General features: G+C 50.7%; 9 protein-coding genes across 9 annotated transcripts; 5 read left to right on the plus strand and 4 right to left on the minus strand.

Moving 5' to 3' along the window:
- Nucleotides 1–504: 504 nt before the first annotated feature.
- N7533_006278 (uncharacterized protein) lies at nt 505–927 on the minus strand (the record flags this gene model as incomplete). Its single annotated transcript, XM_057102928.1, has 2 exons — nt 505–525; nt 598–927. 2 exons carry the CDS (start codon nt 925–927, stop codon nt 505–507), a joined length of 351 nt encoding a protein of 116 aa, XP_056962558.1.
- A 487-nt stretch (nt 928–1,414) lies between these two features.
- Nucleotides 1,415–2,733, minus strand: N7533_006279 (TauD/TfdA dioxygenase family protein; the record flags this gene model as incomplete). Its single annotated transcript, XM_057102929.1, has 3 exons — nt 1,415–1,594; nt 1,655–2,215; nt 2,272–2,733. 3 exons carry the CDS (start codon nt 2,731–2,733, stop codon nt 1,415–1,417), a joined length of 1,203 nt encoding a protein of 400 aa, XP_056962559.1.
- A 1,011-nt stretch (nt 2,734–3,744) lies between these two features.
- N7533_006280 (nucleoporin FG repeat-containing protein) lies at nt 3,745–5,605 on the minus strand (the record flags this gene model as incomplete). Its single annotated transcript, XM_057102930.1, has 3 exons — nt 3,745–4,716; nt 4,753–5,281; nt 5,532–5,605. 3 exons carry the CDS (start codon nt 5,603–5,605, stop codon nt 3,745–3,747), a joined length of 1,575 nt encoding a protein of 524 aa, XP_056962560.1.
- Nucleotides 5,606–6,184: 579 nt separating this feature from the next.
- N7533_006281 (uncharacterized protein) lies at nt 6,185–7,431 on the plus strand (the record flags this gene model as incomplete). The annotated part of the gene is made up of 3 exons (XM_057102931.1): nt 6,185–6,187; nt 6,252–7,161; nt 7,226–7,431. The coding sequence occupies 3 exons, from the start codon at nt 6,185–6,187 to the stop codon at nt 7,429–7,431; spliced, it is 1,119 nt and encodes a 372-aa protein (XP_056962561.1).
- A 907-nt stretch (nt 7,432–8,338) lies between these two features.
- Nucleotides 8,339–9,913, plus strand: N7533_006282 (uncharacterized protein; the record flags this gene model as incomplete). Its single annotated transcript, XM_057102932.1, has 1 exon — nt 8,339–9,913. One exon carries the CDS (start codon nt 8,339–8,341, stop codon nt 9,911–9,913), a length of 1,575 nt encoding a protein of 524 aa, XP_056962562.1.
- Nucleotides 9,914–9,950: 37 nt separating this feature from the next.
- N7533_006283 (uncharacterized protein) lies at nt 9,951–10,193 on the plus strand (the record flags this gene model as incomplete). Its single annotated transcript, XM_057102933.1, has 1 exon — nt 9,951–10,193. The coding sequence occupies one exon, from the start codon at nt 9,951–9,953 to the stop codon at nt 10,191–10,193; it is 243 nt and encodes an 80-aa protein (XP_056962563.1).
- Nucleotides 10,194–10,577: 384 nt separating this feature from the next.
- Nucleotides 10,578–11,571, minus strand: N7533_006284 (haloacid dehalogenase superfamily protein; the record flags this gene model as incomplete). The annotated part of the gene is made up of 3 exons (XM_057102934.1): nt 10,578–11,276; nt 11,339–11,498; nt 11,555–11,571. The coding sequence occupies 3 exons, from the start codon at nt 11,569–11,571 to the stop codon at nt 10,578–10,580; spliced, it is 876 nt and encodes a 291-aa protein (XP_056962564.1).
- Nucleotides 11,572–11,759: 188 nt separating this feature from the next.
- N7533_006285 (uncharacterized protein) lies at nt 11,760–12,747 on the plus strand (the record flags this gene model as incomplete). Its single annotated transcript, XM_057102935.1, has 3 exons — nt 11,760–11,885; nt 11,949–12,578; nt 12,646–12,747. The coding sequence occupies 3 exons, from the start codon at nt 11,760–11,762 to the stop codon at nt 12,745–12,747; spliced, it is 858 nt and encodes a 285-aa protein (XP_056962565.1).
- Nucleotides 12,748–13,265: 518 nt separating this feature from the next.
- N7533_006286 (uncharacterized protein) lies at nt 13,266–15,111 on the plus strand (the record flags this gene model as incomplete). The annotated part of the gene is made up of 5 exons (XM_057102936.1): nt 13,266–13,432; nt 13,494–13,772; nt 13,833–14,008; nt 14,072–14,433; nt 14,491–15,111. The coding sequence occupies 5 exons, from the start codon at nt 13,266–13,268 to the stop codon at nt 15,109–15,111; spliced, it is 1,605 nt and encodes a 534-aa protein (XP_056962566.1).
- Nucleotides 15,112–15,450: the final 339 nt, after the last annotated feature.

Raw genomic sequence — 15,450 nt, forward strand, 5'->3', positions numbered from 1 at the left:
ATCTACACGGCTGTGAAATTGCCAGGTAGATGACTGAATGGCATTCGACGTGTATAATATCGAAGCGAAGTCACGAGCTCGACCATTCTCAACGATCTCAATAACAAGAACAAAAAAACCAAGAAAACTTTTCTGAAATCACCAATACACCTAGGCGGAGTGATGCGCATCACCTCGTCCTCGGGTTCCTTTGCATAATGAGTTTTTGAAGCGCTGGGTTGGCCCTGGGTCTTGCATGTCTTTGTCCACTGTACTATTAAAACAAATCACAACTCGCATTCGCCCCGTGTTATACGCCAGGGTGGCGGTTGAGTAATTCAGAAGAATCTCCTCTCAGGCACTACGCTCCAAGTTCTACAAGTAACCGATCAAATTCGTCTCGATCCCATGATATTGTATTCACTGCTCCGGTACACAAATTCTGCTCTGGAACAGATTGCTCCAACATTTGGTTTCCCCGGACTTGCTCCACTCCCACGCGTTGCACCAGTACTGGCATTTTGACTAGGTCCGAGACACTTTCTGCTGGAATGAGTTAGTTGCCAGTACCTGCCTAGGTAGGTAGACGAAGCTGCTATCCCGTGTCAAGAAACATACTTTATTTGCAGTGTGTTCACCTTCTTCCTTCTCCGTAACGAACAGTACTATATCGCTTTGACCTCCAATAACAGGCGCCGGAGGAAGTATATTCTCCCATTCCACCCGAGTATCGACCATCTCTTCTTTCAACACAGAAGCCAGGAGATCCTTCGCCGCAATTGAGATGTCAAGTCTCTGCACATTCAGAGCATTGAGAAACGTCGCGTAGTTTTCTCGGTAGTTATCGCCGACTGTGGGTCCCAGGGATGATTCGGTTTTGCTTGCGAGGCCGTGTAGACGGGCGTAGTGGAGGAGTTGGCAGATTTCGGGGGTTTCTGAGGAGGACATTTTTATAGTGAGATGAATTGGTTTCAAGTTTCGAATTGTAGTATGCGCAGATAGACAGGTGTATAATAGTATCTCTGCTGGATTCGTGGTAGATTGAACTTGAATGCGCCGATTTAAGTGCGGAGCCACGTGCTCTGGTTTAGAACCATTATTGTATGCCCAGGTGGCTTGGTCGAGCGTTGAGGCAAAAATAGAAGTGAGATCATTTTGCCACCTTCGAGTTAGATCACAGTGGTAGTAATCCTTCAGGCCACACCTGCCAGTGGAAGTACGAATTCACAGCCTTGGACCTTGAAGTCTGGAGTCTCCATGATGAGGTAGGACAACTTCAACTTACTAGTGGGCTGTCACTGGTGCGATTACCATAGTCTCTATCTCAGATAAACTTTACACAAAAGAAATAAAATGAAGAAAGATGATGGGAATAAATTTTCGCTAATTTTGCTGAAAGGAACGCTAAGTGGATGTGATGAGGTCTACGCTTTATTCAGTCATTGTAGTTAGACTGTCGTGATCCATCTTTGTTGACTGCCGGCAGTCCATACAAAGCGTTCAGCTCATCTTCCTGAGATTTACCGGAAGCTTCTAGGACAGGGCGCTCGGCGTGGCTTGCAACGCGAACTGCGTGTCGTCGGTGGGGAGTGAAGCCGTATGAGGCAGAGTGAGTCTGGGGTTCAATTAGTAATTGATACAAATCTCAATTGAATAAGTTGCAGGAGAAACTTACGGTTGTGCGGTTGTCCCAGAGAGCAACGTCATCTTTGTTCCACTGGAAACGGGCGTGCATTTCTTGTGTGGTGGCGACCACATCGGTGAGGTATTTCAAGATGGCATCGCTCTCGGCCTTGGGGATACCGATGATCTTGGTCACGAAACCGGGGTTGAAGAATAGGGCATTCCAGCCGGTGACTGGGTTTGTTCGGATGAGAGGGTGTACTGTGGTGATAGGGTCCCTGCGGACTGGTCGGCCGAGGGCCTTTGAGTCACTGGCTTGCATGTTCGCGGAGTGCAGGGCTGATAGACTCTTTAGGTAGGTCTGCATAAATGGGGAGAGAACGTCATAGGCGGCGTATTGAGATGACCAGAGGGTGTCACCACCGCCACCGCTGGGTGGACCCGCGAGAAGCTTCAGTGTAGTGTAAGACGGTGGTTGAATCTCATATGTAACATCTGAATGCCACAAGAAGCTGGGACTGAACAGGGCACGGTTGTCACCCGAGTTATCGCCAGTGTAAACAACATGAACGTCTTCGAGCCCTCCTACGCGAGGCACAGATGTAGTTGCATGCTAGTTATTGTCAGTCAATGATCATAAAATCTATGCATTTCTTGAAATCAGCGTACCTTGTGGAGCTTGCCAAAGTGTTGTCCGAGGCCCCGTTGGGCTTGAATATCGAAGTTCTTCTGAGATCGGAAAAAGACAACACCCCGGTAGGCGATCAGACGAGCTAAGTCGTCCTTCTGTGCATCTGTGAGGGTGGCCAAGTCGACGCCATGAACTTCTGTTCCAATCTTCGGGTTGTAGTCGAAAACAGCGGTGGCATCCTTCAGCAGGTTGCGGAACTTGGGGTCTCCCTTGAGACCACGGTCTTCATATGTGTGTTCCTCAATCGGATCCCAGTGAACGTTGGGGAAAGAAGGCAGGAAGTCCTCATGGGGATAGTTGTCGTGGTTCTCAACAATGGTGCGTCCAGGGACGTAGCCAAACTTGTTATCTCCGGCAATGATGCCTTTGGAAGGTACAACGACCTTCCCCAGGTTTGGAGTTGTCGAAGAGAAGATAGGGTCTACCAAAGAAGGAGCCATGGCGAAGGTTTATGATCGATCCACAGTTGATCAGATAGAGCTCGAACCAGGAACTTTGAGATGACGAATGGTAGGAAGAATGGTACAAAAGTTCGGGTGGAGGGCCAGGGCTCTTTATATCGATGGACGACCCATAAATAGGAGCGATGGCGTGAGAACAGCTCGACTGAATTCCATTGTGGATGAGTCAACCCCAGAATGCGTCTTGAAGATCTTGCGTGATCAGGCCGGACTTGACGGAGATCGCGCCATCGACAGGGTGGATTACCCTAAAACACGGAACGGCGGGGAACGGAATGAATAATTGTCCAGTATGAATTCCACCGGTTCCTCAGGATTCGCCAGTGATTGCTGAGAATTATTCCTTCAGGCCAAGCCTTGCTGTTTCCCCCAGAGATTCTGGAGTCCGGGTAAGGGTTCAGATCACGCAATCTTACTGACGTCGATGGCAACATTTGTCATCGACAACTGGTTGGTTTTCACCCTAAGAGACATTAATCTCACCGCTGCTTTTCTTAAATACTTAAGATGCATTCTTCCAAGCTTACGTATGTGAGACGAATTTGTTCAAAGGTCGTGGTATGGGTTCTGACGATCGTGGAGGAAGTGGAGGTTGATATTAAGCCGTTGCCGCATGACTCGCGCGCTAAGGGGCGATCACGCAAGAGTGGCGGGTTCTTGCGGACTTTTGCACCTACCACCGCCACAACACTGGGAATTAATGTAGAACTGGGGAGAACCATGGGAAATACTCTCCTAATCTGGTCTAGAATATCTAGGTTTGTTGATCAATCATGGTCTGATAACGGGTGCTTAAATTCCCGAGCATTATCAATCAGTAAAGCCGTTAAGCTACTTGTCAGTTATAGAACCTCGGTTCAAGTTCTACGTACGTCACGAGAATTAGGGTCTGGGGCACGTAAGCAGCCTGGAGTAAGCAGGGAAAATATCGTTTCGTGTTAAAAACCGCTCATTGCATTAGTGTACATAATTGATCAGACCCCTTGAGTCTCAAAATCCGAGTCTGCTCTCCCCATTTACCAATGGTCCGAGAGTTACTTCCTGCACCTGCTCGGACACACTACCCAATCGGTTGGCGACGCCCAGGATTCCAGCTTCAACGTCGCCCAGCACAGCAGCCAGATCATTGACAGTAGACTGGGGGTTCCGAGGGCCGGCACCATCGCGAGAGCGAGAGCTGGCAAACTCGCTCATCTGGCGGCTCAGAGTGAGCTCGACTCCATGCAAATGATCTTCAATCTCCTTCAGGTTGCCCTTGTAGCGGTCGAGTACACCGCCCATTTCATCGGAGCGGTGGGAGAAGTAGTCAACCAGGTTGACAGGCACGCCATGGACGGCTGTAGCGGTGGAGGGGTCCGCCTCCACGTCGTCGGGAAGAGCAAGGGTGTTCTTGCGAGTAGAGCGTCGGTCTGGGACCTTTTGGTCCTGCATGGACCACCACCCGCTTCCACCCGCGGACTGGTATTGCAAAGGTAGTTTCAGAGTGTCGATGGCACGGAATGCAACCTGCGCCTCGGCCGCGTCCCGGGTGACGAGGCCGCGTAGTTGGTCAATGTCCCCCGCGTCGTTCTCTAGCGCATGCTGGATTGTCTCTAACTTGCTCTGCACGAACTCCACATCGTTGGGAATGGTCGAACCTTGTGATTCAATTGTCGGGAGCATGTCGGAGACCTCATTGCATAGCTTGATCTGCTCTAGAATGTAGTTGTCAATGTTTTCGATTCCCTTTCGCACCGGCTCGGCACAGCTCTCAAACTTGGTTGTGGGCAGAAGCTCGTCGAGGTTGAGCGTGACGCCGGGAGCTACCGTCCCTCCAGCCACACTTTGCTGTAGTGGTTGCGGGGCTCCTTGTGTTGTGCCTGGGTTGCCGAAGAGCGAGAGTGTTGGCTTCTGAGCTGGCTGTTGCTGTTGGGTGTTCTGAGCAGCACCACCACCTCCACTGCAGGGCATATGATTAGAAGTCTGTATGCAAGAAGTCAATTGTATTCTGTGACTTACAAGAGACCACCCCCCGGTGGTTGATGTGCCGAGCCCGAGGGTTGGCTTGGCCTGGGTCTGCGTGGTCGAACCCAGACCGCCGCCAAATAGACCACCTCCCGTTGTGCCTGTCTGAGTCGTACTGGCGTTGGCCGCCCCGCCGAACAAACCACCTCCTGTGTTTCCTGTTGGTGTAGCACTAGTGTTGGATGCACCGCCGAACAAGCCACCTCCCGTCGCTCCAGTCTGCGCGGTGCCAGCACCGGCGCCGGCACCAGCTGTGCCAAAAAGACCGCCTGCCGCAGGCTGTGCAGTTGTGGTCGCAGGTTTTCCGAATAGACCCCCACCAGTACTGGTGGTGCTATTTTGTTGCTGGCCACCTAAGCCTGAAAACATGCTGCCTCCGGTGGTTTGTGGTTGCGCTGTGTTTCCTCCGAACAGTCCCCCGGCGGGCTTAGCTTGAGTCGCAGAATTCGTATTTCCAAACAGACCACCTCCAGTGCTCGCCCCACCAAGTGTAGGTGTAGATGTGTTTTGGGTATTATTGCCACTGTCGTGAGAAAAGAAAGATAGTTGTTAGCTTTCAAAGGAATCCATATCAATGAAGATTACTCTGCTCCTGCGGCTCATAATTGAAAACCACCTTGCAGGTGACATAGACAGGGATGTTGATCTGCACCAATTCAATCACAGGTCCCTTGCGATGACCAAATGATATTTTTGGGCATCGATGGAGCTCCGACACCCGGGAGCAGTAGAGCATGGGCGAACCAAGCAGATGGTCGAGGGGATTCACTCACAAAAGGGAATTGGCGGAGTTCGTGTTGATTGAAAGACCGCCAGTTGATGGAGCGGAAGTCTTTGGGGCAAACATCTTGACGATCGGAATGTTCAAATACCACGCCCTTAAGAGAAACAACAACCTCCTCAGCTGCAGGCGCGATAAGATTTGCGGCGTTGCGGAGTGGGGGTTTTTCCGCGGCCCGAAATATCCACTGGCATCGACATCAAAGAACTTCACTAAGATAATACACTTCTTGTCGGTCGCCTATTTTCAATAGATATAGTTCATCGGAGCTGGCTTTTGAAATTAAGATTAGCTTGGTCATATTCAGCTTTACATATGCACACGATTAAATGTTGACCTGGGCAGCTATTTAGCGGTCCATTTCGTCCAGGAAGTTAGGGACCAGTCTACTACTACATACAATGGCTAGCAATGAGCCCCATTGTGTGGCTTCCACTCCTCCAAGCGAGAATCACTTCAAAAGTGTCGAATGGTAAGATCATGTCTTGGATATCATTCATTTCTGGCGGAACATGCCCCTTCATCAGCGCTTGTCATATGTTTGAAGACCCATCGCCCATTGAAGCTATCAATAGCACGTTCCAATCCAATTTTTTTTATATGACCGGTTCACTGATCAATATTCAATCACATCAAGGTCTCCAGATGGTACGACACTTCTGACGGATTCGGCTGATCATCATATTCGAACTTTCATACTGTAAGTGTACAGATCAATGCCCGTCGCTTCAAAAATGAAATTGACTTGCCTTCCAGGCCCCCGGACTTGCTGGAGTCTTCCTCGCCTCATGAGATTCACCCATATTCGACTCTTCCATCAGCGGAACCAACATATGCCACGGCGATCTATCCGTACTTCAACTTGCAGGACCCATCAACCACCCTGCTGCTGTCTTCTGTTCGAGATCACCCCATTCGATTGTCGTCTGCTCTCGCTCCATCGCTTGTAGCAAGCTATTCACTCGTGAATCCAACCACAGAAGCCTTCATCACCCCCCACTCCATTATCTACCCCAAAACACTTGGCGGAACCCACTTCCTCACGGGTTCGGATTCTCTCATCTGCCTCTTCGATGTCTCGCGAGCCGGTAGTAGCGGGCCTGTATCCTGGATGCCAACCATTCCGAGTAAAAGGAAGCAGATGGTCGGTGGAGGCGTCGGTATGAAAGGTATCGTGTCGGCCATGGCCAGCAATCCGCTTGGTGATGGGATCCTGGCCGCTGGGACATTTACGCGACACGTGGGGTTGTATAGTTCGAATGGTGCCGGAGAAAGCCTTGGTACGTTCAACATTGCAAAGACCGAGGCAAACCGTGATATCGGCGGCAAGGGAGTCACCCAGTTATTATGGAGCCCGTGTGGAAGGTATCTTTATATTGCGGAGCGCAAGAGTGATGGTGTTCTTGTGTATGACATCCGGGTGACGGGTCAGATGCTGGGATATCTCCGTGGTCGGAAGGCGTTCACGAATCAGCGCATGAAGATTGATCTTGTTCCATCAGGGAATGATGGCTCCCATGAGATCTGGGCGGGAGGTACTGATGGCTTTATGAGGGTTTGGAGAGATCCGACGTATTCTGTTGGCTGTCAAGACCCGGGTGCGGAGTTTCAGATACATGATGGTGAGCGCAGATTTGAAAAATTACTTACATTGCTCACGATAGGATTGAGGCTAACACATCGTAGATGCTGTTACAGGCGCTGTCTTTCACCCGATGGGGACTGTGGTGGCCAGCTGCTCTGGTCAGCGTCGTCGACAAACACCTGATGATTCCGACGACGACAACCCACCCAAGAATGAAACCCCCGGGGAAAACATCCTCAAGGTTTGGTCGATGCCATTTCTAGCAGACGACCCAGAGCAGACTTCCAAACAAGAGCAAGACTCATGATGCTATTCTCGTCGAGGTTCCCTCAAGTACGCCAACCACTGGCAGGTGCTATACTGTCTAGGCAAACAATCACGAACAGTCAATACAACAATGCAGGAATACAATTGGAAGCTGCTATCGCAAACTACTGCCATCGCAACGCAACTGCAAACTGCAGAATGGAAGGTGCCTGCCACCACTCCGCAACACCAGCCACAGCCCGGACCCGCTTTGGACCAAGGGCCGCTCTAGGCAACGCTTATCTCAATTGGCGTGAGTCAATCCCCAGCCTCCTCTTGAGGGTGCCCCAGGATGGTCACCAGGTGCACAGTGAATGACCTGGTCAATTATGGCGCCTGATTGGCCGATATGGAGAAGGGGACCCGCTTTATAGTTCCGAATACCTGGGTCCATATCGACTGAATGGCTTCACAATTGCCAGGGTGCAGTCTGTGAAATGCTCTCGAGTTTCAATCTCAATTGAAATGTTGAAGAGACGCTTCAATGGAGGAGGACGAAGAGAGAAGATCGATCATTCTTGAAGGCTTCGAGTCTATTCACTGATCGGCCAAATTGGATTTCCAATTGCTTTCCATAGCGATTTGTTCTCGTCAAGTCTTCTTTGCAACAACCTTCAATCTATTCGCGCAAGTACGGACTATGGACTACATCTACATCTACAGCTCTCATTTCACTTCAATTCCCCAATTGCTCCTTCTGTCAATTCGCCTCTTTGTTCTCCTCTTCCACTTCCTTCCTTCTTCATCGTTCCTTCCTTCTTGATCTCTCCAATTCCACCATCTTCAACACCTCCAACCTTTTCTTCTCCAGAAACTGTCACCATCAACCTTTTGTCTCATCCTGAACGTTTCCCTGTATCGCAACTTCCCCATCCATCCTTTCCCTGTCACATATCGTCGCCAAAACCATGGCGTCGACCAGCTCTGCCACTGGCTTCGCTGGCAACTGCGAGGGCAACCGCGAGGGCAACTGTGAAAGCACTTCGAACAACGGTCCTGCTTTTGCACCCTTTGGTCGCAATGTCGAGGAAGCCGTGATGGCCAACTGGCCCAAGGCCCTCAAACTGGAAATTGATCCTGTTGTGCTCGGCCAAATGTCGGGTATGATGAGCCAACAGCCCGAGGAGCTTGAAGTTCAGATGCAGCAGGAGATTGAGTCAATCTCCGGAATTGGCAAATCCAACTCCCCAACCTCGAGCTTCCATCTTGATGCCACCTATCTTTCGTCCGAGATCCCCAGAAACAGCAACGAGTTGGGTTACAGCCATGGCCACGGTTACGGCTATGGCCATGGCTATGGCTGCGACGGAATTCCCGAAAACGTTCCGCAATTCGTCGATCCTTCATTGACTTTCACTACCGGCTACGAACCGGCATCGAGCTATTCTGTTGCCCCTAACCACCGTCTCTTCCCCTCACCCGGCGTAGACACAATGGATGCCCTTTGCAACGCCGATATTCTACGCCATGGAGCTCAGTTTTCGGAGCCGTTCCTTTTTCCTGACAGCATCGCTTACGAGCCCACGAACTGGGCTCAGCTGAGCCAAATGGGCCCAAATCACCTCCCCACGATGGGTTGTGGCATTCATCGACTCATGACTCCAGATGCTATCCTCTCTGATGGAATTATGACCCCGGGACACTCCTGCAAGTCGACGCACGCCAAGAATGGTGCCATTCATCATTCCGGGGCCGCTAGTTCTCTCGTTTCCAATGAGTTGATCACGCCAACTAAAGCTCGCAATTCAACTGTGAAGCCTCGTAACTCAACTCCTGCAACACCTTGCAGACAGACCCGTTCGAAGACCGGGAAGCATTCTTTGGCTAAGACTCCTGAGTCTGTCAACTCCTATGGAGGGGAAAGCTCTGGGTCCGAGGCGTTCTCTCCTGATGCGACAACGTGCCGAAATGGCAATACCAATGTGCCCCCCAAGGGACGAGGCGCCAAAGCACTGACTGCCAAGGATAAACTCATTGAGATCGAGGCAGTGGAAGTCATGGGCTTCGGGTTCAGTTATGTCCGGAAGATGCAAGACGAGGGCCGGTCCCCTCACCCGACTATCTACAACTCTCTGGACGAGGCCAAGCATGCGCAATTCGACCACCTTCTTGCGAACGAGCACGACAGCACAATTCCCACCACCGTGGCTCAAAAGAAGGTTCTGGTCGGCTTCCTTATGGTTGCCATGAAAGACCTTGAAGTTACCAACGATGGCAAGAAGGCTACAAGCCCGTGGAAGAGGAAGGTTTACACCGACGAGCACATCGAGCAGAGTGCCTGGGCGGCTCTGGTAAGTGACTTTTCTTTTCATTTCCGTATTACTAGGCACCCCTGGTTCTCACATCAATCTCTTCCTCTAGGAGGACATGATCCTATCCCAACAGAGCGCCGACCCTTTCGTCGGATCCGGCTACCCGAAGAGACGATACGACACCTTCGGGGAGCGGTTCCTGTCGGTCCTTGCCTACCTCAAGACTTCTAAGAACATGGCAAAGCGCATCGTGGGCCCGAGTGGCCCCATGGCCGTTGCGAGTAACGCGGTTGCGGTCCGCGAGAGCATCAAGCAAAACAAGGGAGTCAACGACCGGAAGGCAGAGCGCCTGGCGATGGAAAAGGCCTTGACCAAGAATAAGTCGCCAGAGGAGATCCGAAAGACAATTGCCTCTCTTGCAACCGAAAGTCCCTCAAAGCGCCCGGCGCCTGACTCAGAGGCTGACAGCCCTTCTAAGTGTTCGCGCAAGAACGCCGGGAAGTCAGAATAATGACTTGTTGCTGCCCAGGAGATGGCACTTCCCACGACTCATGAGTTTTTACAAATGATGACACATGATTGATGACCTTACGGTTAATGTATGGAGGGAGAAAAGGAGGCGGAAAGGGCGATGGAGAGGTTGATGTTAGATGAATTTGTGACGAGGATGTTAATCAAACATTTATGAGAGGCTGCGAAAATTGAAAAACATTCAAAACGAGCAAGCTTGAAGCCCTCAAAAGTAAAAGCCTCATATCGAAACTAACCTGCTCCTCGGAATTCAAGTAACCTTGCACCAAAGTAACCCATCATTACAGGGGATTGAAATAATCAGCGATTGAAAAATAATGGAATCAGTGTATTTATAGATTTTACTAGTAGGGGATCACCAGCTTCATGGCAGCTGAATACCATATCGCGCATATGGGAAATCCTCCAAAGTGGACAAGATTTGACCAAATCCATCACCAATTTCACCCGGCTGCCCGGCACCCTGAACCCGCGAAGATTGCAGCTCCTCGGCTTCCTTCTCCGCTGCTGTCTTTTCCTCCTCTTTGTGCGCTCCTGTGCGGCCTGCCAGCACCTCTCCTTCACGGCCCTTGTATGCCTCCAGAAGACCGGGATGAGGAACCCAGACAACTTGCATGCCAGCACGGCGACCCGCCTCGACACCGGGGACGGCATCCTCGAAGACAAGACACTCCTCGGGCTTGATCTCGGCCTCACCCTTGTTGCGGAGGTCCTCGTTGATGGTCTCCAGGGCGAGAAGATAGATATCAGGCAAGGGCTTGCCTCTGCCCTTTCCAATGCGAGGATCATCACCCAGAACACGGTGGGGCTCAGAGAACGCCTTGAAGAGCTCTTTCAGATGGCCCGACTTGAGCTCGAAGTTCTTGCTATGCGATGAGGTTGCCAGAGCGATGTGGACGGGCTGGTTGGTGGATTGTGTTGATACGAGGTTGTCCAGCAAAGTCGGGACTCCTGGCAGGGGTGAGCACTGCGGGAAGTACTTCTGCTGCAGAGAAAGTTGCTTCACGGCCGTCTCCTCGGGGGTAATTGGGAGCTTTGCCCAGTCGTGGAAGATCTTGCTTGCCTGGACCAATTGTCAATTACTGCTCTGCTCGGTTGTTCTGGCCTGTAGAATTGGGGCGGTACCTCTGGTTGCGGGCGTCCCTGTAGCTGCGCCTTGATAGACCAAGGAAGCTTGGGCTTGCCGTACATCTCCAGCACCTCATTTGTGATCATAGTGTACTTGTCTTCGGAATCGATGAGCAATCCGTCCATGTCAAACAGACACGCCCGGATGCGGGGGAGACTGTCATGCGAGTCAATTGAAGTGCTGATTGGGGGAACTGAACGGGTGTAACGCACTCTTTGCTCTGCGCCATGCTGTACAACGTAGTTTGGCCTTGATTTGACGTGGAAGAAAGCGAGGCTGTTGGGGAACCTCGAGGCTGTTGCGGGCGGAGTTGGTTGTTGATAAGACGCGGGGCGGCCTTATCGGATTTCCGTGATAGCCCCGACCGCCCCCAAAAGGTTACCCAGTACCTTAGCTGCGCTTCGCATTCCGCTCAAAATGACGAGTTCCGGCGATTCCCTGCCTGCGCGAACACATCCAACGGAGAAGGTCGTGGCAGATGGAGACGAAAGCGATGGAGAGGACATCTTCCATGATGCGCGCTTCCCAGCCGAAGAAGAAAAGGTGAGTTGACCTCTGAGACCGAACTCCCATTGCAGAGCTAATCTCGATTCAAACTTGTCGCAGAGGTTACTGAAAGAAGCCCACGAGATCAAAGTCGAGGCCAATCAACTCTTTGGCTCGAAATGCTACGACCAGGCCATCTCCTGCTACGACCGTGCCCTGTCATCATGCCCCAACTATCTCGACTACGATGTTGCTGTGCTCCGGAGCAACATCGCCGCTTGTTACCTGAAGCTGGAAGACTGGAAAGCGGCAGTGGATTCGGCAACGGCATCGATTGAGCGTCTGGACAAGGTAATTTCCCCGTCCTCGCAAGAAAAGGCCGCGGAATCCTCAAGTGAATCTACCGCGCCCACCAAGACACAATCAACCGACGAGGTAGTCGAGATATCGGGTGACGACGAAGAGGCGGAGGAAATCCAATTGAAGCGCTTGAAAGAACAAGACGAGCAGCGGACCAACGTCAGCCGAATTCGGGCCAAGGCTCTGATGCGACGGGCGAAGGCGAAGTCCCAATTGGGTGGCTGGGCCAACCTGCAGGGCGCAATGGAGGATTACCAAGTCCTTGCGGGTATGGACACACTGCCTCAGGACGAGAAACGGATTGTTCAGCGGGCCCTTCGCGAGCTGCCCGAACGTCTCAACCAAGCGAAGGACAAGGAGATGGGTGAGATGATGTCTAAGATGAAAGATGTGAGTGTGGGCGATCGCCCTTCTTGTTGTCTACTCGGGGAATTCGCTAATCATGATATACCTCCAGCTTGGAAACGGTCTTCTCAAACCGTTTGGGTTGTCGACAGATAACTTCAACTTTGTACAGGATCCCAAGACTGGGGGTTATAGTATGAACTTCCAATCCTGAGAAGACTGAGATATGATATGAAATTGCATTGCATGAAGTGGATTTGAAGTAGCTACTGGAGGATATATAGTGATTAAATTTCTATAGCTTTAAATGGTGAAGTCATATGGTCAAATTCCGTATTGCGTAATCACAATCTCCTCGTCACCCTTTATTTGTTGTAAAAAAAGAACATTGTTCTTCAAAGATAGTACTGAAGTAAGTATAGATTCCAACCTTCCATACCAATACTTCCTTAGGGAGCCTACTAGTTGAATACGCTAATAACAACCGCGGAACGGAAAACCCCCGCGGATGACAGCCTCCACTCCTTCTCCTCCCTACTTTTCCCCATTCTCCCCACTTCCCCCCACTCGTTAGACAGTTCTGAGTCAGGACTTCTGACGCACGGGGTTTACGAAATGGCGAACTCCTTCGTTCCTAATTTTTCGAGAGAGCTTGGTGCTGCCTTACCGCTTACGTCTATTCCTCTCAATTTCACTGTCCGTATACCATAAACACGGAGCTTTACATTCATCATGACTACTATTTTGAAAACTGCGGCTCTGGGGGATATTCGCGGCAAAAGCGATGGAGTCGTGTCTCAATTCTTGGGTATCCAATACGCCACTCTGAAAAATCGGCTCGCGGACGCGGAGCTGGTCGAACGACGACATGGTGATATTTTGGATGCAACTAAAGACGGGTATGCGCGTATCCCTCTTCGACAAACAACAAGATGTTCGCTAATATGGAACTTGAGATAGGCCGACTGCTTTATCACCTCCAATTGGCTGTCAGCTCGAGCTCAAACACGTTCAGCAGAGCCTTCCCCCGAAATATCTGTCCCAATCTGATATTGATTGTCTCAACCTCAACATTGCGATTCCTTCCAATGCCACCCCGTCGTCGAATCTTCCCGTTCTTTTCTTCATCCATGGAGGTGGGCTCTTTATTGGCGCCAATTCCTGGCCACAGTCCGATATCGAACGCATGGTGAGCTTATCCGTCGAAAGAGACGTGCCTGTTGTGATGGTTGCTATCAAGTAAGAGTTCCCTTAATGATACTTCTTTTGGTGAAGTGCTGATCAACTGGGCATCTGAAGCTATCGCCTTGGCGCCCCCGGGTTTCTGACATCGGAAGAGCTGCGCGATGCCGGATTCAACGCGAACAACGGACTGCGAGATCAACGCGTCGCCCTACAATGGGTACACAGGCATATTCGTGACTTTGGCGGAAATCCGGACAATATAACAGCAGCAGGCATGAGTGCCGGTGGAGGTAAATACAAAATCCAGCGACTCGATTCCAGGGGAATTCATTTTTGAACTAAGTTCTTTCTAGCTTCGGTCACTTACCATCTTCACTCCAAGGAGCCTCTGTTCAAACGTGCGATTTCGATGAGTGGGACTTGTCTAAACATCAAGGCACTGTCATACGATGAGCACGAGAAGAACTACACCGCTGCAATTGCCGCCTTAGGACTGTCTACTTCGAGCCCCGATGAGCGTGTCAAGGCGATCCTGGACATGCCCGGCAGCGAGCTCATAGGCAAACTGCCTCCTTCCATATCGCCATCACCGGCTGTGGACAATGATATCGTTCTTCCCGGCGTGACATATGCTGAGATTGGAAATACTCAGTCCACTCTTCTCCCAGGGAAAAGTTGGTGCTCAAACCTTCTTATTGGAGATGCGGAAATGGATGTATGTGTTCTTTGATAATTCTTCAAAGAGCTTTGCTAACGCAATGCTGGGAAATAGGCCAGTATCCTTGAGTTCCTTGCGCCTCAAATGAGAGTTGAATCTGCAAAGAAGTTCATATCCGCGGTGAGGAAGGTGTTGGAATCATATCCCGATGAAGCGCAACGCATCTTGGACGAGTACAATATCACCCAAGAGACCCCTGATGACGAGGCGATATATTCTGTGCTCAATTTTATCACGGACATTAGTTTCCATGCGCCGGCGCTAACATTCGCCCTTGGCTGGAACGGGAATGCATACGTATATCATTTCAACGAGGGCAACCCCTGGGATGGGCCGTGGAAGGGCCGTGCAAACCATATCCTTGACGTTGCGTATCTCTTCCAGAACTTCCAGGAGTGCCTTAGCTCGGAACAAAACAAGGTTGCTACTTCTTTTGCAGAAGACTTTTTCAAGTTTTGTCACGGAGTCCCCGCATGGCCGGCAATTACCCCTGGAGACATTAGCGCCGGCTTTTCGGCACGAGTCTACGGGCCCAGCCACCAAGGAGAAATTACGGGGGTGGCAACGAAAGCATTCGGTGAAGAAAGCCGACGCCGAAGTGTCGTATTTGACTGTGCATCGAAGGTTTCTCTAGATCGACTGGCAAATGTGGTTGCTGTTTTCAAATCCGGATGATTCGAATAATTCACCAGGTCACCTTGGTTATTTTAAAAGGAGCCAAGGCATTAAATAGGAGGTTATCTTGGATGTTCATTTCATATACGGAGTGCGCGTCGCAAATTATCTGTTTTTCAAGTAGAAATTTGAACCGATGACCAATGAGCAACTGCACTCGCGCCATGCTAGCCTAGTTTGCTAAGGATGGCCGATCGTTCCCTTGGATTACGATGGCTGATGATTTATTCAAGACATCTGCGGGACATTATGGGGTTCTCCGCAAGTCGTTTAAATTCTCTTGGCTTTAGCTTGTTTCATTCGATAGCCTTGGATTGCTTCTGAAGATGCTTCTGCATG

Source organism: Penicillium manginii, assembly GCF_028828005.1.
Source record: "Penicillium manginii strain IBT 31320 chromosome Unknown utg000004l:1.0-7231830.0:1.0-7236170.0, whole genome shotgun sequence".
Taxonomy (NCBI): Eukaryota; Fungi; Ascomycota; class Eurotiomycetes; order Eurotiales; family Aspergillaceae; genus Penicillium; species Penicillium manginii.